The sequence below is a fragment of the Phaethon aethereus genome (assembly GCF_964289735.1).
Source record: "Phaethon aethereus genome assembly, chromosome: Z".
Lineage (NCBI taxonomy): Eukaryota > Metazoa > Chordata > Aves > Phaethontiformes > Phaethontidae > Phaethon > Phaethon aethereus.
The window spans coordinates 73,166,647-73,192,104 of NC_138577.1; the positions used below are offsets into that span (position 1 = coordinate 73,166,647).

At 40.4% G+C, this 25,458-nt stretch overlaps 1 protein-coding gene across 1 annotated transcript in view; it reads left to right on the plus strand.

The window, feature by feature from the left end:
- The window catches only part of DGKQ (diacylglycerol kinase theta), a gene marked incomplete at both ends in the record, with an annotated part of 91,574 nt that overhangs the window by 37,196 nt on the left and 28,920 nt on the right, over nucleotides 1–25,458 (plus strand). The window contains 6 exons of the mRNA XM_082013229.1: nucleotides 3,826–3,911; nucleotides 4,641–4,766; nucleotides 6,174–6,327; nucleotides 10,869–10,937; nucleotides 22,730–22,830; nucleotides 24,315–24,538. Of these exons, the coding sequence (XP_081869355.1) occupies nucleotides 3,826–3,911; nucleotides 4,641–4,766; nucleotides 6,174–6,327; nucleotides 10,869–10,937; nucleotides 22,730–22,830; nucleotides 24,315–24,538 (760 nt within the window). The remainder of the gene's footprint in view (nucleotides 1–3,825; nucleotides 3,912–4,640; nucleotides 4,767–6,173; nucleotides 6,328–10,868; nucleotides 10,938–22,729; nucleotides 22,831–24,314; nucleotides 24,539–25,458) is intronic.

The window sequence follows — 25,458 nt, forward strand, 5'->3', positions numbered from 1 at the left end:
ACAGTAATTAAAGACATCACCCAAACATCAAAATTTTTATTTGGAATACATGTTGGCATGAGTACTTGACTGATTTTGACATGGGGCAACCCCTTGTCTCCCCAGTCTTGACTGTCTAGTAGCTGTTGTTCAGTTGATATTGTGAGGTTGAATAGAATTTAGTGTTTTAAAAGAATATTACCTGTGAAATGTTTTTTAAAAAAAGGTAGTCTATTGAGAGAAGAACCAATTCTATAGGGATTTGAGATGCTTTCAGAATTGCTGTTATGCTAAAGATAATGTCTTCTGTAATATGGTTGCCTACGTGTAGGGGAAACGTTTCTCTCTCATCAGGGCATTTAGACTTATAATGGTGCAGTGGGGTTTTTTCTGCATTTGTCTGGTGAGTTGCATAACAAATCTAAACTATGTTCTTCTGACTAGTGGGAATCTGTCACTTAATAGAGTTACCATGTGAGTTGGGTGATTTGGTGGGATGGTCAAAGAGCTACAGATACCACAAAGTCTTTTATGATGATCTGTCTTAATGAGCTGCAGAACTTGTGTGGCATGAGATAAGCATACGGAATTTGAAGAGAAAATTTTTGCTAGCTATGTCCTCTGAACTCTTGAAAATAGCTTTAGTTTAGTGACCTATTTTAGTTAAAGCTAAAACTTGCTTTCATCTTCTTACTCTTTTAATTCTACTGTATTAGGGTTGTACCCAGTGCAAGGGAATATTTTTTTTTTTTAAGACATTTCCATTTAAGTGTTCTTAAACTAGAAACACGTGAAATTGCATGTTATATTTAGGTGTTACAAATGCCTGGACATTTTTTTTCTACTGATTCAGTGAAGGTTCTGAGTTGTGTTCCTTGTGTGGATTAAACAGTTTTCTTGTTTTGTGAGGTGTTCCCTGTTTGCTATCCCATTTTCTGAATACCAGTAAGTCTACAACTTGTTTCTCGGATGCTTTTCCAAAATGTAGCTTAAAAAGGCAAGTTGAGGTTCATAAAATGCACAAGATTTTTCCTTTACGCTTCAAAAATACTTCTAGAATTTGTTTTAGAAGTTAGCTGTTTTAAGCTCTAGAGCTTTTCAATCCAGATGGAGATGTTGAACTTTCTTCCTTTTTTTGTTAACTTCTAATGGCTTAGCTTAGTAGTACAAGTCTACTGTTGGCTATGATGTTCACTTGTGACACTGAAATTTAAAGAACATTTCCTGGAATCCTTGTCATAATAAAGATAGAAAAGAGGGTTCAGACAAAATTACCTTTTCTAAGCAAATGATTGACGTTATTAGATGTACCTTTAAAATAATATAAATAACTTGTTTTGGATTCTTCATATCTTACAATAAAATACATTTTCTTGAAAGGAAATTTAGTATTTTCAGACAACTACTAAATTCTGTGGGGCATGAGGGGGCACCTGTTCTTAGAAATAAGCATGCATGTATATTAACCTCTGGTGAGGTAAGTATATACACTTCATTGGCAAAAATTACAATATTTGAACTCCCAAGTTCTGCTGAGAATTACTAATTGCTTTGGATAGCTGTTTTTGCTGTAGAATTCACTGGTAACAGTTGAACCTGGACTCATGATGGTGAGAGTTGCTCTCCTTTTCTTTCCAAGAAGGGCTGGAAAGAAAAAAAGAGGAAAGCAAGTAACCAAAACATTTTTTCAGTGTTGGATCCTTTACAGAAGTTTCTTATTAAGCATCAACTGGGGGCAGCAAAGTTGCTGGGGAGGCAGGCAGTTAAGATTTTAAAGGTTATTCTGCCAAGTTTATGTATCTGAAATTAACCAACGTGGAGTTTTGGCAATTATAGAGGAATTTACAGCACTCATGACTTGAACAGAAAACTGCCATTCTGTTACGAGATAAGAATTGTGTAGATTATGGAAGGGTTGATAAAGGTGAAACTTATTTTTGTAGGCCCACTGATTTGACTTCATCTTTATGTACTAAAAACTTAGCTATCCCACTGACAGGAAAGATTATCTTAAGGGTTTAACTCCTGTGACACTCCCGCCCTTCACATACACGCATTTTCTTACTAATTCTGAGTTGGGGTTGGTGTTAGAAGCAGCAGATGTGAATTACACCAAGGAAAGAAAACCGTCTCTGTTCTTACAGAGTATAGCAAAGGGCATTCTGTGCCTGTGGTAGCAGAATTAACGATAAAAAAATCAATGCTTTTGTTAATTCCTTGAAGCCGTAATTTGGTCTACAGAAACTTGCACTATTAGTGAGGATATGACTCAAAGCATCTAGCTTGCCTGGTAGCTGAATTGGCAAAACTGTAAAATATTCCTCTTATATCTATGAATATGGAGAAATGTGAGCAGAGAGGGGGACCATGTCACACCTCATGTAAAAGTTCTTCATCTCGGTGAAGATACACAGTATGGGGGACTGTATGTGAAAGCTTATGGTTGACTTAGTAAGCCCTGTTAAGAGAGAGGCTTTGCTTTAGTGGGGTGGTAGATTATGGTCTTCTGCAGGGTTTGAATAAGACAGTGTCAGTACTGATCACCTTTTCTAGAGTCCAGAGAGTGATTTCAAAATAAGGTATTATTCTCTATGTAATTTAATACTGTTTTCAAGATACTTTCAGATACCATGGCTAATGTGTAGTTGCTACCTTCCAGTCTTCAGGTTAATGTCTTCAGATTTTTGTGATGTGCTTGGAGCAATAACCTTTTTGAGCAGAATAGAAAAAAATATTTTAAGAATTTGACACTTGCCTAATACTTTCATTTAATTGATGGAAAATCCAATGCCTTCCCAGAGTACAGTATACACAAGTCTTTAAAAAGCAGCTAAAGGAGGATCTTTTTCATCCATCTCTGTCTATGAGGTCCATAGAGAACTTTCCTAACTCTTGCAGTAATGAAGCTAAGTAATTGAGATCTTTTAGTAGTGTTTGGGTTTTTTTAAAATTACATCCTTTGCAGCACAGTATTTTAGCTCGTTGATTTGAGGTTGTGGGGGTTTTTTTTGTAGATTCTATTTTGCTTTCATATCTGATACTTCAAGTTAGCTTTTAGATAATGAAGGTACTTCATCCAAAGACAAACTTGCCTAAAACTTTACAGGCTTCACTAAAACTTCTTCCAGCCTCAGTATCTAACAGGTATAGTGGAAGACATTGTTAAGCTTACATAGCACAATGTGCTGAAAAAAAATTACTATTTTCCTTTTCCTAACAATGAAATGGTGATTTACCGTATGCATATGTAGCTTGAACAAATCTTCTCTGAGATTAACAAACCAGTTTATTCTTGTCAGGTTTAAAATTAAATCCGTGGAGTGTCATCTTGCAATAAAAAGGATTTATTTCCTGAGTAAATCACGCTTTGCAGCCTCGGGAAGACCGTGACTACCACACAGGACTTGGTGGTATTTGGGTGCAGGAGGAGGACTTTCTGTTCATGCTTCTAACATTCTGCTGCTTTGGGGCTTGGTTAAATCAAGGTAGACTTCAGGCATGATTACATTGGAGTAGGCAGTGGTTCCTGTGAAACTGTGAAACAAAGCTGTAATGGGCCAAGCAGTTGTTAGAAATCTAACTTGCTGTATTGGGGGAAATGCAGCAAGTGCTTATGAGCAAAATCAGCTCAGTCTTTCTTTGTACTTGCTGCATCAGTTTAACACAAAGGAAATCGAGCAAAACACAGGACAGTGCAGATGAACTTCTTTTATGAACAGAAAAGAGCATAGAGGAAACGCATGGTGCAAAAAGGGAGTGGAGGAGTATTGGAGGGATGGAGGGAGGAGCTGCAAAAAACCCCGGGGTTTCCAGCTTAAAGAAGTTTTCTTGTTTTTATGCTTTTAGTTTGTGAGCTACATGTGCACACAGACTGTGTCCTGTTTGCTTGCAGTGACTGCCGGCAGTGTCACCAGGACGGGCACCAGGACCACGTAAGTGCGGATGCTGCTGAAGCAGAAAGTGGTCATGCATTTTTGGTGTGAAAACATGGGCTAGAGGATGGGGAGGAGTCTTGGCCTTCTCTGTCGCATGCTGCCAGTTGTCAAAGCACTTTTTTTGTGGCTTATTGGCAGGCAAAGGAAATGTGTGGCTTCAGAATGTATCACAGATAGTGAGATGATCTTAATTCTGACATATTCATGATTAAATATTGAAGCCATGCCGAAAAGTCTGTACGCTGTATGCAGCGTCCTAATTAAAAAAACAAAAAAACAAGCATCTTATCTAAAAATTTGCATTGCAGAAGCTGGCATGGAACTTCCCGCCCCCCCCCATGTTGAGTTGTTGACTCCATGGCATCCCTGGCAAACATTATCATGTTCCTCAGGCTTCCTGCAGTCTGTCTGAGGCAAGACTGCCCAGCTTCTTTCTATAAAATAGATGCATAATCTTGACTTTTCAGGCATTTTTTTTTTAAAGAATATTGATTTTGGTGGACTGTGAAGAAAAAGCACTATGTGATTTTTTTTTTTTAATAGTTTGATAAACTTATTTCAGTGACATGTAAGATTGTTCCAGTTCATATTTATAGTGAGAAAATACTTAATGTCTTAGTCTGTGTTGTATTTCCTCAGAGCTGTTTGAGTTGCTGATTTCAAAGTTAGGTTGAAGATGCTTCTGTATCTCTTCGTGTAACGCTAAGTTGTGATGTTTTCCCCCAGGATACTTATCATCACCACTGGAGGGAGGGAAACCTTTCTTCAAGTGCTCGTTGCGAAGTTTGCAAAAAAACCTGTGGCTCTTCTGAGGTGCTCTCTGGCATGAGATGTGAATGGTGTGGCATCCTGGTATGTTGTGCTGTTGCATATATTTTTGAGAACCATATATATATGCACATGCTTATTTAAACAGTTTTAATAAATATACTTTATTTGAACACTTTGTAAATATACTTTATATACATTTTACAAATACACTTCATTTATACACTTATTTATGTAAATATATATATTTATGAGTTGGATGGAAAATCTGATTTTTTTTTTTTACCACCCCATTAATCATTAAAATGAGCAATTTCAAAACCACAGTTAAATTTTATGTAAATCCAATGGAATTAAAATTCATCAGGGATTAATAATTCTAGAGTTCTGCTTAGAAGCCTGCAGTTACTTTTCCTGTGTGAAATTAGAATTTCTTTCAAATCACATGAATTCTGCAAGGTCAAAGACTTACCATTGTAATATGCTTATTCCTCTTTCATTGCAGAATAGTTCTTAACCTGTGTGGTTGGGGTTCTTTTAAGCTGTCAGTATTGATTTCTGTGTTTTTTCCATTCACATGACACATGTTTAATTCCTGTGCAATTTGAATGGTACCTTCAATAATCCTCATGAAAGCCACATGCTGATACAGAGTCTGCTGTGTAGGTAACAGTTGGTCCATCCACTTAATGCTACCTCTTACTGAAATATGATGAAAGTGCAAAGTAGCACCAGATGGGGTGGGAACTGAAAAGTGTATGTAATGAATCGTTAATTTGCCAGTCAGTGCAGGATGAGGTACTCTGTGTAATAATAATGTAAAATGAAACTCTGAGGTTATTCAGTATTTCAGGTATGATTTGAATAGTTTCAATTTTTTTTTAAATATTATGGGTTTTGTATTTTTAACCTGATTTATAATTTCAGGCCGGGGGGGGGGGGGGCTTTCTTTGGGAACAGTTGAACAAATGTAACATGCTATATGGTCACACGTACAAAGGTGTGTGTGTATTCAGTACTGGCAGAAGATCTCTCACACAAGTACAAAGGCAGAAACTAGCCAGTCATGTTTTGGAATAAAACTCCAAACAATGTTATCTCTGAATCTGCAAGTGGGTACAGCTGTGTAAGAGGATGTTGCTATTTTCAAGCTATTCAGTATAACCTGCTTACCTTTCCCACCTCCCCCAGTAAATACCTGTATAGAATGGAAGATCCTGGGTTTGAGACCAAAACTTTAAACTTCTCTGTTTAGTTTTTAATGGAGCAGTTTTGTAGTAATTGGAGTTTCTTCACATGTTAAGACTTCCCATTATTGGTTGTATGAAAACTGAACAAAACAAATCAAAATCTAGTGTGAAAAATGGGTCACTCATTTCATGAAAGAGATTTACAAAAGGTCTATATGTGTTCTAGCCTGAGTTTTGCAATTCCAGTGCATATTTTGTTATAATGTCTCACTAAGTTCTTAATTGATGCTTCTATTTATAGGCTCATGCTGCTTGCTACATAATTGTCACACCAGAATGTACTTTTGGAAGATTAAGGAATATGATACTTCCTCCAAGCTGTGTGCAATTGTTTTCTCGCAACTTCAGCAAACTGCATTGTTTTCGAATATCAGAAAATTTGCAAACAGAATCAGGTAAAAAGTTTCAAAGTGAAATGCAACTAATTGATGAGCATGTTTAACCTAAGTGCTGTAATTCACTGAAGCATATGATTGCTAATTTTCAGTGGCTTTTGTGGCAATACGATAACTTCTTGCTATTTCTAGAACAGGAAGGAGATTTTTAAATGCAGACTGTATGCAAAATACTGAAACTTCTGTTTACTGGTGCAGGGCAATTCGGAAACAGTTTTTTAAATTGTAAGCATGTGGAAAGTGAAAACCTAACATCCAAAAATTTGCTTAGCAGATTAGTATTGTTATTGCCACAAACAATTGCTGATATACATGGTGGTTTTTATTTGGCACATCACACGTATAGATACTTGTATTTGCCTCTTTGATTAAGCATCTGACCTTTTAAGCTTTCTGTGCTGAAAGGAAATCATGTATTTAGCAGCGTAGTGTTCTGCTGCCATCTAGAGTGTATGTTTATTCAACAGCTCTTCAGGAACAAGAGACTTTTTTAAGCCACTGAAGTATTTGGTACTTGAATACAATACGAAAGCAGATAAAAGGTAGGCAGAATATAGGTCGTGGAAGTTAAATATTTGCAGCTGCACTTTTCTCAACCTGACAGGTTGTTCTTGAACTTTCTGCTTTGAACGTGTAGCTTTGGTTTTGGTGAAGGCAGTTGGTTGCTCTCACGAGCCGTGCGTTCTCACGTGCAGAAGCTATGGCAGGGACTTCTGCTACTGCATAAAGTGCATGACCCTAAGGCTACATAACCTACATACACTGAACTGACCTATAGAAGTGTGGAGGGGGAGAGTGTTACTTTTGTTGGCTGGCGTGGTTTTTTGAGTGAGTTATTTTTCTTTTTAATGAATTTGCTTTTTGGTGGGGGAGGGTAAAGTACAGCACATACTTGAAAGTCATGAAATAGACAACTGGATGAGCTTGGTTTTGCTGGAAGACTCATTGTGAACCTTGATTCAGATGTCTTGTTGGGTATTCTACAAGTGTCCCAAAGGCATTTAGATAAAGTTGTATTATTATTAACAGAAGTTAATCACAAACCTTTTAAATAGCCTCTTTGGGTGTGACTGTAACTAAGTTTGTCTTTTTAAACAGTGGTGTGTTCTTTTAATATGTGAGACTTAAACTTTCTCCTTTTTTAATTTTTAAATCGCCTCTGAGTAAAAATGGAACACAGAGCACCTTGAGTGAAAGAATCCAAGGCTGTAGCTGCACCTTCTAGTCTATTCCTTCATTATTTTACATGATGGAAGAGAAGGTTTTCCATTTCAGGAGTTAGGCTATATGCTAAATGTATGAGTTTGTGTTATGCGTATTCAACTTTTTTTGAAGTAATAATTTTTTTGCATTCCTTTAATTAAAATGTATGTCTTGTACTTCGACAGAATGCAGTCCAGATCATTAGCTAGTGGTCAGAAACAGATGCATGGGGAAGGGGAAATACTCAGTAACTTAACCTGGGCCATTTCCAGTGCTTTAATGTCATATAAAAACAAGAACAACAACAAAACACACAAAAAAAAGCGCAAAACAAAGAAAACCTGACACATTTTGAAAGCCAGAATGTGTTTTTACAGTGCTCAGCCTGCATATACCCAGATAAAATACAGCAATGCCCTGAAAAAATCTCTTTTCTAACACCAGATCTCTCTTCTGCTGGTCTGTGAGAATTTCTGCTCTTCCTGCTGAGCTCCCCGTCGCACGGTGGGCAGCAGCCTCACAGGATGGGGGGGCTGCTGGCACCCAGGGGAGCAGGGTCCGAGCCGTGGGCACTCTCCCCTTTCCTCCTGCTGCTGGTCCCACGCATACCTCTGAACTTGATGGCTGCCCCCAGCACTTGACATCTTCCTTTTTTCGTGGTCAATGGGCCACGGCTGTGGCTCAGAACAAGGCATGGAGAATAACATTTCTGGTGTGGTACCTGCCTTGCAGTCTGCTGTGCATAAGGCATTTTGTTTTGTTTTTCCTTAGCCAATGATGTGATGTGCTTCAGAACCAAGGTCCCTGATGTTCAGGTGCAAGTCCGGTGCCTTCACGCGTGGCTCCTTGTTACACCATTCGCATCCCTTTGAGGCTTGTTGTAAGACCTGTTGCTGGAGTTTTGCTGCTGTCAGACATCTGCTGGAGCTCAGCTGTCTGCAGGTCGGTGCCAAAGGCACTGAATACCATCACTACACAGGTTTCTGCCCAGATTCTTCCTTAAAGGCAGGGCTGGGAATTGCCTTAAACTAATTCTCATGTTATCCTGTGTCGAGGGAGCTCAGTGCTCTGGCCTGGTAGTCCTTGTTACCCAGGTTCACAGAACAGACCTGCATTTTCTTTCAAAAACCCACTAGCTCCTGGCATGTGCCAAAAGATACCAAAAGATGTGTCATGGGTCCAGCAGTTTCCTGAGCAACGTGTTTGAAGCTCCTCTGACCAAGAGCAGCTCAGGACAGCTGCCTGGGAGTTGCTGCCACTTTTCCAGGGGGAGGCGTAGGCTCTGGATGGCAGATCTTGTTAAAGATTGCGTGTGTTAGGGATGTTGCGGGGGAGCAAGAAGCAGTTCAGCTTTGTTGGAGGATAATTAACACTTCCATCCTCACTTCTGTGGGATGCATTGTGGAAGCATGCTCGTTCAGAAGTCCTCACACCGTGGCATGCGCAGAGGGTCCTCTTGTGTTGCCACAACTGATGAAGGGCATCGCTCAGAAGATTGTGAAAAGACCAGTGTGCAGTATGAAAGAAGTGTTGGTGGTCGCCTGGATGAGTTTACTGCTTGCAGGCACAGCTTTTCACAAGCCAATGGTTGGGAAGTGCCAGATGATATGTCCTAGACAAAGAATGAGCACATCATCCCTGACTTGCTGGGGAGCATTTGTCTGGATTAGCTTTTGCTGCTGAGTAAATGCTAAGCTTCATGGCCAACTTTCAGCAAACATCTCTGTTCTGAAAGTGGCTTTTCAAAACTCTTTGCTACCAGGGGAAGCAATGGTAGAGCAGTTATCTCCCCTTCCTCCAACTGACTCCTGTCTTAGCGTATTTCAAAACAAGTGATTGAACTTCACTGGAATAGTTTCAAGAAGCTCCAAGTGTAGATTTCCCTACTATCCAGACTGAGGGAGAAAGTGTAATGAAGGAAAGAGCTTCTTCCCATCTAAACTCAAAAAAGGGGAGGGTTGGGAGCAATCAGCAATTCCTTAATTTCTTATTGCTGTATTTACTTATTCTTTTTTTAATTTGATTTTGTCTGAAGTGAAATTTGAGAAGGCATTCAGCTTCCATTTATATCAGGGTGTTTCAAGACCATATTGTCTAAATTTCTCTCCGATTTGAAGCTTAATCTGTTTGTCTTTCAACTATAGCAGGGGAAGTATTTCAACCCTTCTGTTATATTTTAAAAAACCCAACCCAGAAACATTATTGTTGCACTTTCTTGTAGTCAGTTGAAGCATTACCCAAATATTAAGTTACCTGGTCTCCAGTTTAGGACTCCTGCTAAGTACCCTTCTGGACATGCTGTGATACTGCTTCTTGGAAGGTTTTCCTGCATTAGGATTCTGACTTACCTAGTACCTATTTTGCTCTGAAGATCTATCTTTACTGATTATATTTTACTGTTTCTCCCTTGTTCTGTGCTTTGATTTCCTGCTCTCTCCCTCAACTGCTAGGTATAGTTTTTATAAAGGTGTTGCCTGGCTTATATCTTTTTGGAGTTTGCTTTGCATCCCAGTCAAGACTGATGGGGAGTGTCAATGGATGGGAGCATGAATACTCTTACGCAATCAGCACACAGGGCTGGTTTATGTTGCATGCTACTGCTACCCTTAGAGAAGAAAAATTTACCACGTTTGGATTTGGCACCAGTCTTCCTATAAAGAAAGACCTGAGTGTCAGGAATGACAGTGCAGTCAAGATGTTATCTTCACAGAAGCAAATGTAGATGTTAGTAGCTTTTATTTTAACCTTTTGTAAATATTTTATGTGTGATTTTACAGGCTGTGTTATTATCTGACATGTTAGCTCCTAGCTTTTAGTGAGAGCAATGAGCTGCTGTCAGAGTCCTCTTCTGGAGTGCAGTGATTTCTTTCTCTTTGGGTGTCAACAAATCTATTTTTCAGTTATGGAAATTACTTATGTAATACTCATACTTCTGACTGGAAAGCTATTACTGCAATTCCTGGACTGAATTGGTAATTTAAAACTTAATAGAAACCATATATACTTTGGTCATAGGCAAACATTGCAGCTTGTTTGACAAACATGCCCTTGAGAAAGGGATGAAATGCAGTAGTGGCTAACAGTAGAAGGACTTCAGGTATGCCTTCACTGGAGTTACATGACAATGCAGGTTTGGTTTTTTTAATGCTGCTTTTATAGTATGGATTATTATAATAAAATTGGCAGAAGAAGAAAGTGTGCTTTTCTGACTGGATTCTTTTGTGTTAGCTTCTTTGATGGAAAACATCCTAAGATGACAAACACTTGATTGTTTGGGTTTTTTTCCCCCTAGTTCAAATTAACAAGAATCCTTTCTTAAAATGTTTCTGTTTTCACAGATGAAGATGATGATGTTGATGGGTCAACACAGGGATCAGCAAAAGATGTCCAAATTTCAACAGATTCAAGTAAGCTGAATTTTAGTAGGTGGTGAATAGTCACCCATTCCCAGTCTTTATTCATATAATCTTAACTTGATTTTCCTTATGAAAAAATGTTAAATGGTTATTTTTCTAATGCTAGGTATCAATGTGAGGTCCAAAGTTTTGGTCCAACATGTTTATCCAGAATGCTACAAATACGTCATCACTATTTTCCTTTCATAGATTGGCACAAGTGACAGTCTGTTCATTACCCTGACAAATAGATCATTTTTCTGAACTTGGTAATCGAAGAAAGAAAGCACGGTGTTAACAATCCATAGATAAGCAACCAATTTACAGGGCAGACAGCATGTCTTTTCAAAGCCTTTTTCTTTTAAGATAGCTGGATCCAAGTCTTACTGAAGACACCAGGTGGATTTTTTTTTTTTCTTGGGCATGTTGCAGTAAAAGTATGTATTCTTGTGCATCAGGATTGAGCCAGGCTGGTTGCTTCTCATGCAGTTAAATTCTTATGTGCGTGGAGTTTTCTGGGCTTGGTATTGGACAACTCCTACTTTTCAGAAGATGAAGCCAACCACAGTTTAAGGGCAACCCACCTCCTATGTCCATATTAGTAACTAGAAAAACATGGTACTTGCTACGTAATGTAGTTGCACAGATTGTTGTAAAAACCAAAATTTCAAATCAATAAATAGTATTATTTTTTTTTTTAGCCTAAAGTTCTTAGAAAATTAATAGGATAATTGTGCAAATGCTGTTTGGATTTAAAATAAATGCAGTTCAGTAAGTAATTAACTCAGTTATGGAAGTGACCTCAAGCATGCTCTTACTTCACTTCTTAAAATTTCAAGCTGCTATCTGTTAATGACTGTAAGTTACTATCCTTCACCATGCTCCCTTATTATAGGACCAGGCTCTGACTAACTGCAGTTTATCTAAGAAACTCTCACTTTTTCCAGTGTTTTAAGTGACATAAGTGGTTGAGTGTCAAGACTTTCATACTACACCAACTAAGGCTATTTCCCCTACCACTGACAGAGAGAGCAAATTATGTATCTAGATATTTCAAGTGAATTGGTTGAAAGTACTACTGCAGGACAGTTCAGCTTCACACAGCCTTCCCAAAAGGAGAAAAGATATGAAAATTGGGGGCGGGATACAAACTTTAATATGTCTTTTGTTCATATACAGTGTCCATCTGCGGACCGGAGAAAGCAGCAGTAGATGGTACATTTTCACGGCTCATGTAAAGAATTGTTGCTTGTGTTTTAAATAGAACAGTTGCTTCCTTTTAATACATTTTCATAAAACAGAAGTCAGTGTGGACTGCAGTAACTTTGCTATGATTTAGAAAGGTCAATAGGTAGGAAGTAATTCTAATGTCTCTTTAAAAACAAAGCATTCACACACACATGAGAAGAAAGATGGAATGTTGGAAAGGTTTCTGAGGGTACACTCAATCCCACTGTTTATGTCATTGATGAAGATATGAAAGAGTACTGGTCCCAGTATGGACTCCGGACGGACACCATTTGTCACCAGTCTCCATCTGGATATTGAGCTGTTGACCACTACGCTCTGGATGCAACCATCTAACCAATTCCTCATCCACCCAACAGTTCACCCATCAAATCCCTATTTTTCCAATTCAGAGAGAAGGAGGTTGTGGGGGACCGTGTCAAAGGCCTTACAGAAGTCCAGATAGACAACACTGATAGCCCTTCCTGTGTCTACTGATGTAGTCACTCCATCATATTTATGTATATATGTACATGTGCGTATGGCTGTGTGCATGTATGCACACTCACACCCTCCCCACCTTGGTCTCTCAGTGAACCCCCAACCCCCCACGGTCTCTCCAGCAGTCATCCTGGACCTCCTGGTTCCTCCAGTAGTTATCTGTGCCAGGTGCCTCACTCAGAGACATGCATACGTGGCTCCCAGGCCACTTACCTTGCATGCCAGTGAGTCCTGCTTGATATTTGCTGGTGTTCACACAACAGCTGTCACTGTTTGCTGTCATCGTGGACACATGGGTCACAGTGATCTGCGGTCCTGCTTCAGTTGCTGCACTGAACCCATATGTACACGTGCGTGCAGAAGAGTGGAAGCCACACCCACAAAAAGCATTAGAAATAGCATTTAATGAGAAGAAAGGACGGACTCTGTTGGTCAGGTGCAGGGCAGGGCCAGGCTGGCAAACCAGCCAGCAACCTCTTTACACGTGGCCAGCTTTCTTTTATCTCCTTATCCCTCTATTTTCCCATACTTCTTCCTCCCCAAACCACCTTGATCCCTCCCTTCTACTGCCTTTGGTTCCTCCACTAAACATCCCCTAAAAACTCCTGTACAATCCCAGAAAGCTTTTCCCATACATCTCGTAGAGCCCCAAACCGAGTGACCTCCTCAGTCAATGAGGTGACCCACAGAGCTTCTCTGGTAGACTCACCTGGTGGGTGCCTCCCCCAGCCCATTGGGCTGATGCTCTTCTTCTGACACAGTCAGGGAAGGGCATGGTTTCTCTGATAACTTCTCTGAAAAAATTATTTGTGTTCATCTGCCAGCCATTGTACTTCTGTGCTTCTCTGTGTGTGAGGAGTCATAACGTATCAAATTAAACATGACAGAGGCACAGTTATAGCATGCTGAACCTCTTCCACCCAACTTTAAAGAATACCATTTGTGTAATATGGGTTAAGAGTGAGCTACTCATTAGCTTCTGTGTGTTGACTCAGTATATCTGCCACGTCTTTTGCAGCATATATGATGATCCATCATATCTGAGAAGTTGTGGCAGTCTGGTGAAGTTCCCACTAATTGGAAAAGGGGAAACATAACCCCTGTTTTTAAACAGGGTTAAAAAAAAGAAGAAAGACCTGGGGAACTACAGGCCAGTCAGTCTCACCTCTGTGACTGGCAAGATCATGGACCAGATCCTCCTGGAAAATATGCTAAGGCATATGGACAATGAGGAGGTGATTGGTGACAGCCAACATGGCTTCCCTAAGGGCAGATCCTGCCTGACAAATTTGGTGGCCTTCTATGACAGAGTTACAGTGTTGGTGAATAAGGGAAGAGCAACTGACGACATCTACCTGGACTTGCGCAAGGCATTTGACACTGTCCCACACAACATCCTTGTCTCTAAATTGGAGAGACGTGGATTTGATGGATGGACCACTGGAAGGATAAGTAATTGGCTTGCACTGAAAGAGTTGCGGTCGATGGCTCGATGTCAAAGTGGAGATCAGCGACAAGTGGCCTTCCTCAGGAGTTGGTCTTGGGACTGGCACCGTTTTAACATCTTTGTTGGTGACATGGACAGTGGGATTGAGTGCACCCTCAGCAAGTTTGCTGACACCAATCTGTGTGGTGAGGTTGACATTCTGGAGGGATGGGATGTCATTCAGAGGGACCTTGACAGGCTTGAGGAATAGGGCTGTGTGACCCTCATGAAGTTCAACAAGGCCAAGCACAAGGTCCTGCACATGGGTTGGGGCAACCCCCAGTATCAATACAGGCTGGAAGATGAGACCCCACCTGGAGTACTGCATCAAGCTCTGGGGCCCTCAGCACAGGAAAGACTTGGACCTGTTGGAGTGTGTCCAGAGGAAAGCCACAAATATTACCTGAGGGATGGAGCACCTCACCTGTGACGACAGGCTGCAAGAGTTGGAGTTGTTGAGCCTGGAGAAGAGAAGACTTCAGGGAGACCTTATTGCAGCCTTTCAGTACTTAAAGGGGACTTCTAAGAAAGATGAGGACAGACTTTTTAGCAGGGCCTGTAGCGATAGGACAAGGAGTGATGGTTTTAAACTAAAAGAGGGTAGATTCAGACTAGATCTAAGGAAGACATTTTTCACACTGTGGGTGGTGAAACACTGGCATAGGTTGCCCAGAGAGGCAGTAGATGCCCCATCCCTGGAAACATTCAAGGTCAGGGTGGAGGGTCTCTGAGTAACCTGATCTAGTTGAAGATGTCCCTGTTCCCTCAGCAGCTTTTATTTATCTTAGAGCTTATCCCTCGTAGGTGGTGGTTGAGGGATATTGCTTCTCCATGTTCTCAACTTCTCACCAAAGCTTCTCTTCAGTGATACTTTGAGGTAGTCATTTACAAGTTGAATTGCTCTATCAGGTGACACGCTGAAAATCTTTTTTCCCTCAAGACAGTTTACTTCACCTGCATTTGAAAATATTTTCAAAAAAAGGATTATGCTCAATGGCGTTGAATGAGCTAGTGTCTTATGTGCTGGACGACATTGTATATTTCCTTTTCTTGGCTGAATTGTCTGTAACTATTGGCAAAAGAAAAATGAGTGTTCTGAAAAATCACAGGTTATTTTTTGTTTGTTTCACTTTCCCCATTGTGCATATCTTCCTTTTTCCTCTCCTTCCTTCAATGCCCTTCACCTGCCTTTGCTGACACTTGATAGAGCCCACTTATGTTCTCACTTCTCACTGAATTGTGTTTTGGTCTTTTCCCCAACTTGTCTCTCCCAGTTCCCTTCCTTCCCCAAGCATAACATTTACTCCCCAGTGTTGCTGCTCGTTTGGCTTGATTCCCTTTCAGTCTGCCTATCCCTCTCTTGTTCCCTGAATCCCTTCCCTTCTCCTCCTTTGATGTCTCATACTAGTTGGTAGTCAAAACGTTGGCTGCTCTAGGTGTCTATTTCAGGGAAGGCAAGCACCTCTTCTTAACTATTTCCTGAAAATGTAAAGAGATTTTATGGAAAATCTCTTTAGGAAGAAAGATTGAAAAAATCTTCCTGTAGTTCTGTAGCATCATTGCCAAAAGGCTACGAACTTGCAAGTGTTATTAGTTAGTGGTAATTTATTCCCTGCCTTTGGGGCCCTTGTGACAAGGCTTATCAGATGAAAAATTTAACCATAGATACTTAAGAATGACATGGAGATCCATGCTTTTTGGGTTGTTTCTGTGATTATGTATTCTCTTTGCTTTAACATCCTGCTAGTCTTAATGCTTGGGTACGGTTTCTCCACAGCAGTCCCCTGAAGATGTGTACAGACACATTTCGGGAGGTGTATTGAGGGTTCAACAGTCTTTCGGTCCTTATGCGTAACCTATTTGTCAGTCAGGGATGCGTGAAGAGCAAAGGGCATGGCCCTGACCTGGGAGTCTCGCTGCCCTGTGAGTGTCTCTCAGCACTCAGTGGCTGCACGTGAACTGTCCACTTCAGCATCTGCCCATCTTCCGCAGGGCAAAATGCAGCCTTCAAGAGAAAACCTTCTCTGAAACAGGTTTTAGAGGAATCTGACTGAGGGGAGGAATGGGAGCTGCGGTGCTGTCAGCAAACATACTTTTCACAGATGTCCTTCCATGGCCCCTCTTTTGCCAGGCAGTGCTCTGCTCACAGATAGCACAGCTGTTAGCTGTGAACAGTGCAGATAGCTGTTCATCTGCCAGGTAACGGAAATAAAATGTTCTTCTGTTCGATAGGCCCAAGTCATTGGCTTAGTGCTTGCTTATGTCTTGTCCCAAACCTGCTGACAGGGGGGAGGAGACCTTCACCACAATTCTGCAAGCAGGAGCAAACTGTTTTCAGGAAGAAGAAAAGACAGCATGTGTACATTTGTGGGATTTTTCCTCTAAAGATACGTATGAAAATGTTCAGCCTTCATAAAAAAGATCATTGTACTCTGCTTAAAACCACTTACAGATAACTAAGCATGTCACATGTTCCTCTGAAACATGATTTAAATGTACTTGGAGCCCTGAAGCTAGAGGGCAAAGCAGGTGAGACCAGATCAAGTGGTGATACATATGGCAGATGCTTGGAGAAGTTCTAAAAACCACCCTGGAGGAGAAGTGTAAAAGGCACCGGTATGGGAGGATGGGTATTAACACAGATTTGTGCTTCAAAACTGTCTTGGAACTAGGGGCATTTGAGCTCCTCATGAAAACAAGTTCAGAGAAGTGGTATACCTGCAAATGGCTGTCCTGGAAGAGGAGCTGCTGGAGAAAGGAAGAATCTAGGAATCTGAAGGACTCTCTTCAAGACCAAGAAAAGAATACACAATTCCTACCTGTTTTATTGCTGCCTTGTAGGTTGTGAATGGTAATACTGAAATAAACCAAAATTTGCCAGTCCATACTGTTGTAATTTGAAGTAGCAGTGACTAGAGGAGAGCAGAAAGCATGTGGATAGCACAAGTTTTGTTGGGAAGATTGGTACTTGGTAAGCAATGTTGCTGGAATTTAGTCTTTTAAGAGTAAGTTCCACCAATATGTTTGGTGTGGGCCTGTAGCTTTCTTCAGTGGAAAAAACATTCAGAACGACATCATTTTCCTATCTCTGCCATAAGCTGCATGTAAGTCTCTTTTCAGAAGTTTTATCTGTGGGGATTGGAAGTCAAAGGACATGAGCTTTGGACTCATCAGATGCTGTTCATCCTCTTCCCAGGAAAACTTGGTATCTTAGCCTCCAAAATCAAATTCCATAGTTTGGTAAATTATGCCTGGATTTGACCTTTTTGTAGTTGTTTTATCCTGGAAAAGTGTAGCTATGAAGAACAGGTTTTTTTAAACTCAGTATCCCACGATAACAAAAAAAGTGAAGTGTTTTTCAGGGAAAGTCCTGATACTGTGTAGTCTGATCCAACAGGAAAAGATAAAATGTTAGGCAGTGAAGTGTCAATATTATAAAATAGGAAGTAACTCCTTTGAATACCAAAATTTGTTACGTGCATCTTAGCAAGATTGTTTTACACTAAGCAGTGTAAAGTAGTGGTAGGTAGACTTCACTTCTATAAATGGATAATTTTCTAACATTTAAAAATTGGAACAAAGAAGAAAGAGCTTTATCTAACTTTAAAAGTGATTATAGTTGAGCTCCTTTCCAAGGCTAGTTAGACAAATCAGACTGGCATAAGACACCTCTTAACTTTCATGTTGTGGATGTACACTTGAATTCGTTGAGTAGTATTTTTCTCTATGACTAGTTGTGATCAAATAAGTAGCTGTTTTTTCTGTTATTACTGTGTCCCCACAAGCTCACGTGCCCGAAAGCCATCTTTCATCAGTTTGCAGTAAAAATGACCCCTGTGAGGAGGACAGTGACAAACTAAAACATGATGTTTCACTGATAAATTGAGCTTGTTTTGTATAACAGATAACCAGATTACCTTAAGGAAAGCAGGACTGAGCATACTGTGTATTTAGCTAAGGAATGTACTTGAGCTTAAGATGTTACTACTGGTCTGTAGATGTAAACTCCTCCTTGCAAACTGGTTTATTTTAAGAGTCAAACCAACGTTTTGCAACATTTGGCTGGTCTTAAGAAGTGGAGAGCTCACAAAAAAAAGTTCAGTTAAAATTGCTAGGGATTCTCTCAGGCCAGCTGGTATCTAACAAGAGCAGACTACAAAGGCAGTTCGAATGAAAACAAGTACTAAAAATTGGATGAATGTTTTTATTCTCAGATGGTTGTCTACACTCTGGATTGCTAGAGAAAACAGTAGAGATTTTGATAATGTTGTGAAAATTCATACTCGGAACGTTAGCTGTGCTGTTGGTAACCAGTGTTTGCTGTGTTTTCTCAAGTTGTGTTAGTCCTAAAGAAGGTCACCCAGGACACAGTGTCTTTTGGTTAAAATTTGTCTCTGCTAAAGTCACCATGGACATCACTCTGACAGAAAGTATTTTTAAAAGAATTTCACTTTTTCTGGCATTAATCCAGCAGGGTTTAAAGGAGTGAATCACTTTCTGATGTGCGCTGTATTTTAATGCCGTGGCAATGGAGTTTCAAAGATAGTTTAGAAGTGACAGTTGATGATATTTAAATGTTCCTTATAGTATGGCAAAAAAAAATGGCAACAGACACAACCACCAAGTTGATAATTGGAAAACTGAAAAGCCAAAGCCGCCTGGTAATACTACTTTTCATATTAAAAAAAATACTTGGAAAGTCCCAATGTATCATATTATATCATATATCCCAAGCTCACTTCTCCAGTAGAATAATTTACTCTCCATAGCTGAAAAGAGTGTACATTGCTTGTGGAAATTGTGTGATTATTTTTCTTAAGCAGATGTTGTAAAAGGTTTCAGCTAAATACTCTCAAAAGAGTACTTGAGGAATAGTCATATAGGAAAGAAGAAATTAGAGCAGTACTTCCAAAGTTCATTCTTCTTGATAGGAGCCAGAAGTAAACCTGCAAAACCAGAAACTCAAAGATCTGTCACATTGTAGATACTGTTTAGAAATGCAGTGATTTTTGCTTCTTCAATTTGACTTTCATTTAGGATTTTGGTTCTTTTGCTTCCTTCTTAAACTCTTTGTGGTTTCACATCAATGTCCAAGTGGTAACAAGTGATATCCTTCAAGGGTCCATATCCTTCAACACTATTTATTATTTTCATAAATGACAGAGAACAGGATTGAGGGAACCCTCAGTAAGTTTGCAGATGACACCAAGATGAGTATTGCAGTTGACACACGTGAGTGATGGGATGCCATCCAGAGGGAGCTGGACAAACTTGAGAAGCGGGCCTGTGTGAACGTCATGAATTTCGCACGTTGGGACGGACCATTCTTGAGATTGGAGGAGGCAGTCCCTGAAAATCCACTACCTCTCCTGGACCACTCTTCTCTCCAGGACTGTGTCCCATGGAAGTTTTCCAAGCAGATTCCTGAAGAGGCCAAAGTCTGCTCTCCTGAAGTCCTATCCAGTTGATACTGCTATTTGCTTTATTCCCCTCCTTTCAGGCTCCCGAGCACCACCAGCTTGTGGTCACCCGAGCCAGAGCAGTCCCCAGCCTTTACACCCCCCACCAGGTTCTTCCTTGTTTGTGAGAATCGGGTCCAGCAGAGAATCTCCCCATGTCACCTCATGTGTCAGGATCTTGTCATCGGCACACCCCAGAAACACCCTGGATTGCTCATGCTTGGCTGTCTTGTCTCTCCAGCAGGTGTGGCAGTGGCTCAAGTCCTCCATGAGGCCTGCAAATGTGAGGCTTCTTGCAGTTGTCAGAAGGTGGCATCATCTGCTTTATCTACCCCTTCTTCCCAATTAGGGTGTTTGTAACAGACGGCCACCATAACGTCGCCCATACACTGGTCTGTCTGTCTGCTGCCCGTAAGCTCTTGCTGTCTCATCATCCGTCCCAAGGCAGAGGTATAAGCACTGCTCTCACACTTGGAGGGGCTCACAGAAACTCCCCCTCCTCCCCGTTCCAGCCCGTCATTCCTCAGCAGTCTGTGTCCACCCACGGCAGCATACCAGCTGTGTGAGCTGTCACAAGAGCCCTCCATGACCCCAGAGAGATCACAGCCCTGAACGGCACACAGACCTCCAGCTTCTCTTGGTTGTGCCCCACGCTGCAGGCAGTTGTGCACAGACACTTCAGAGAGGTGCCCAGCTGGGGCCATTTCCAGAAAAGGGTACCAGAGCTTTCCTCATGCTCCTGCCAACAGCCATTTCCTTGTTTGTAACGTGGATGCACATGGGATCAACCACCTACAGCCCTGCTCTGTTCGTAAGGTCTCAGGGTAAAAGAGTTTATGTTCATACACAGTTTATTATAGTTTCATAAATGCAAAAGAAGAAGAGCAAGGCTTTATACTGAATTACTGCCCAAATTCTGTGTCAGGACTGATTACTCCTGGAGTGATCCCACTCATTTTTCTTTTCCTGTAAGGGGAAGTGCTGCTGCCGAAGTGGCCACCCATCAACATAGCCACTTTTGTCCCAGGAGAGCCTAATGAGTTTGGAGTAGGGTGGGAGGCTGTACTGGTGATTGCTTTGCTGTGCAATTAGATCTGTTTATTACCTAATGAGAACATCCTTGCACACGCTTTGTGCCATGCCCAGTGAAATTCTTAATGAAGAAAGGCCTTAATAAGTTGACAAGTCTAAATTAGAAAATAACTCTAAACTGTAGCCGTCGCATCTCAAAAAAATGAGAAATAAAGGTAACGAGAATGAAGGTAGCCAGATTTTTCTTTGAGGATTAGAGTCTCCTTTAAAAAAGGCTGCTTTCAAACATAGTATTGGTTGAACCTTTAGTTCTGCAGTGTCTGCCTTTGACTGAAGTGACAGAATATGCACTGAAACGGGAATAGGTGAATTAGACACGGTGTACCTGAGTTTCAGGTGGCTCTAGAAGGCTAACAGAGCATCACTGAAGTGTCCTTGCAAAGCAGTTACTTGCTGCAGTCTTTCCTCATAATCTATCACTGCAGTATTGAGATACGCAATGATGCACATTTCTGCCTGGGATTCTAACTTGCTTTTCTCAGCCATCAGTTAGGGGTTGTTTGGGTTTTGGCTCCTCCAGTTCCAGCTCTCCTTTTTCATCCTTCTGCAAAAAATGGGAGTTTGCTAATGTGGTTCTTTGAACCTAAGTGCCAGTATTATTTGAGAGCAAAAGACTTTCAGTACTTTCTGTTGTACTACAAAGTATTTCCAAGCTGTTAAGAGAAGGGTGGAGGTAGACTATGGCACATGATGTATCTCTCCTTTACAATGTCTGGCATATGATGTATCTCTCCTTTAAAACGTCTATTAACAGACTGTGTGATTAACTCATCATGCAAACTTTACAGCTGGTGTACGTGGCTTTCAGTATTTCTGAGATTTCAAGTCTGCAAGTGATAACTTCTACTGATTTTATTACTTTATGATGAATGCAGGCATACAGATTTTTTATGAGATCAGAGGCTGTAACACTGTGCTATACAAAGAGTGACTTTTGTTAACGATTCAATACAACACTGCAGTAAAAAGGGCAAATTCTGTCTGTGAAGAATAGTCATGTCTGATGTAAAACATGGGCTCTGTGGAGACCACATGAAAGAACCTGCAAAACTGAACAGGTCTCTTCATAAAGGTGTGATCAGGAGAGGACACAAGGTCTGTGTTCTTGGAATTTCCTTTTTGGTCTGGATTGATTAACTTGATTCCTGCCTTGGCAGGGGGCTTGGGCCAGATGATCTTCAGAGGTCCCTTCCAACCCCTACCATTCTGTGATTCCTATCCATAGGTGGTAAGGACACACGTATTGGACCAGTAATATTCAATTGTTCTTAAAACCTCTCAAAAACTGCCTTTTCTATGAGAATTTGGTTACACTTTGCTATTGCTCTTAAAATAGTAGCTCAAATAAGAGAGAAGCTTTGTCATAGAGTGGACTGTACCAGACTGAGTCTTAACTCATCTTTGTGAAAGGTGAACCTGAAATCCTTAACTCTTCACCCTTTCAGAGACCTGCGCACCAACCTGTGCTCCAAGGTTTGAGCATGGATTTGATAAGGTTTTAGTGAAATGAAACACAGCAAAGGGTTGTAGTTCTTCATTTGCTGTACCTTCTTTCTTCTAGTTTTTCTGTTGTTTCTGCATTTTCTCCTGTTGACTGTACAGTTAACGAGGTACTTTAAGGACTGTCTTTGGAAGGATGCTCTCAGAACTGGCAGTGCTTTGGGAGCTGTTCTGAAGGTGATGGCACTGTTTTGGTTTTCATGTTGTTGAACTGCTAAATAATAAATGCAGTCTTGAATGGTGAGGATGAAGAAGTGATAACATAAGCGGTATAGTTACATATAAACAGTTATATCAAAAGCCAGAATAAAACTATGATTACTTGAAATGCTCTTCACTCTTTCCTCCACAAATGTACCCCTGTTTTAAATGAACAGTAACAAAAGAAAAATTTAAAGATTCATCCCCGAAGTTTGTAATGAAGAAACAGTTCAGTGGGTTAAAAGCAGGTTTTTAATAGTTCCATTATACACTCCTCTTCAGGTAGCTTTATGATTTGAAGGCTGTGTTACTGAAATAGATTCATTGTTTTCATTCAGGTAAACAAACATTAAAGATATTTGATGGGAATGATGCAGTGAAACGCAATCAATTTCGACTGATTTCAGTTCCAAGGATTGCAAAAAATGAAGAAGTTGTGGTAAGATAACTGGTGAAGGTCAATATTCCAGTGTGATAAAGGGGCATATGATTGTATATTACGATAGTCAAAAGCTAATAGTTTTATAAATGTAACTCAACAACAACAAAATCTGCAAATGGGCTATAAGATGATAATGTAATTCAATTTCTTCATGTAATGCTCTTATTTTAGAGCATCTGAAGAAGTGGTGGCCTATATTATCTATAGCACAGTGGGGACCACAGCATATCACTTGTTAAGCAGTCATTCTCCTTCCCTGAAGACTAATTTTACTGATTAGAGTAATACTAGATAATCAGCTCCTTTGATCTTGCTCCTTTTCTGTGGTATTTAGTGGTTTGATGTTTATCCTGGACAGCCACCACTATTGCACTTCAGTGAATCAGCTCTGAAGATTAAAGCGTGCCACAGTTACCTCCACTCCTTGGCTGTGAAAGTAATGAATTATCGATCACATAGTGGCCATTCCCGAGGTTTTCCAGAGCTCCGTCTGGGGTGGAAATGTGACTCAGGACTAAATCACATGTTCTATACAGATCTTAATTTACTGGGCTGGGCAGAGACCTCAAGCTGTGCAGAAATGAAGCCCACAGAGGGTATGGGATGGTGTACAGTAGAATTGAGTACAGTGAGGTCTCAAAGTCATAAAGGACTTGGCACAGGAGTCTGGAGAACTTACTGCATCAGAATTCTGACAATTTAAAATTACTCATTAAGATTTTTATCTTGATACTGTGCTCAAAATCAACAGGAGTTTTGAAACTGCATGTCAAAAATCTTCAAGGAAAATTGTGTACAGTGCTGAAAACACTTTTATTTAGGAATGGCATTTGCCTTTCAAGTACATTTTATCAGGCTGCTGCTTATAATACCAGGGCAGATTAATACCAGTTCTCATTAAGTGACTTACAGGACTGTATTCACTGAAGCATCTCTGTTAGCAGAGGTCCCACAGGCATGGGCCAGTAATGGATGTAAAATTCCTGTGAATCCTTGCATCTTCCAAGGACAGCCCTTACCTTTCCTCTTCACAGGTGTATGGGTTCAGGGCAGCCTTGTGGCTGAGAAGCTTGCTAGTTTTCAGCAAGAAGATTGAATATGCAGAGCTGGGTACAATCAAGTGTAATTTACCATTTTCCTTGTGGAGTAAATTTTGCATGCAGTGCATGTAGCTTTGTTGGTACTGAATTTTTACATTTGATCTATGGAATTAAAATTACTATTGTGTGACAAAAATACTGTGGGCTGTGTTCGGATCCGTGGATATCACAAGTTTTCTTTTTGTATCTTCCACTAAAATTTATTTTAAAAACTTCGCTCCTGTTTTGGTTTTTTTGCCATTGCTATTTATCCACTGTTCTGCACTTAAAACATGCATTAAAGGTTGCTTCCATAAGCAAGGTATTTATGAATGTCTGTGGCTATGCAGGTATTAATAGTGTCTTTTCAAGAAAATTATAATTTATCTTGCTGTGTTGTAGGAGGCTGCTTTGAGGGCATACTACATAAATGATGACCAGCAGGAATATGAGCTTCAGACCTTTACGCAGCAGGCGCTGCTGTCTGACGATGTTATCAACAGGAACAATGCTACAGAGGACAGCAACTTGGGCTCAGTATTCCGAGAATCCGTTCCTGAAGCTTGGATCATCAGAGCCAAACCAAAGGGCGAGGAAGTGATCAGAATTTATCCTGCCTGGCTGAAGTGAGTGTTTTTCTCCTTTATCACAAGGCTATCCTGCTTGGTTACATTTGTTCTCTGTAGTCTAGCTCGCTGTATTTCAGTTACTGAAGTCACACAAGTATAACAGAGAATGTAGTGTTTCTTCCTCTGTGTTTCAGGATTCTTCTGTTTATTTTTCTGAATAAATAATATACATGTTATTAATTTCTGTGCCTGGAAACATGCTCATGGGTTTCTTTACAAGCATGGAACATACTGTGCAACTTGTGCAGTTCTATTATCATGCATTTGGCCAAGAAGACACAACTTTACATTAACTGCATCTATAAACAAATGATGACATACACATGTCACTTGAAAGCTTGATGGTTTTTTGGAAGAAATAGGAAGAATTCAGTGTAGCTTCTGATGTGAGAATAAGGAGGGAAAAAATAAAGAGAAAAAAATCTGTTCCATTTACCACTGAGACAATATATATTTTAAGCATATTTAGCAGTGGAAACGAGACTGACTGGTGATCTGTTCATTTCTTAAGAGCAGTGGGCAAAAATTTAAACATTTGTTCATTTTACTAATGCAACCACATTGCCAAATTTTATGGAAGACTTTCAGGTAATCTGTGTATAGGAAGAAGCTAATTTGCAGTGTTACAATTGTAATGACCAGTTCCTTGAGATGAAAGGCCTTGCTTGTCTGTGGGGCTAATATCGCATCTGCCATGAGCCTCAGTGAATTGATTATTCAGAATCACAGAATCACTAGGTTGGAAAGGACCTTTAAGATCATCAAGTCCAACCATTAATCCAGCGCCACCATGTCCCCTAAACCATGTCCTGAAGCACCACATCCACACGTTTTTTGAACACTTCCAGGGATGGCGACTCCACCACCTCCCTGGGCAGCCTGTTCCAATGCCTGACCACCCTCTCAGTGAAGAAATT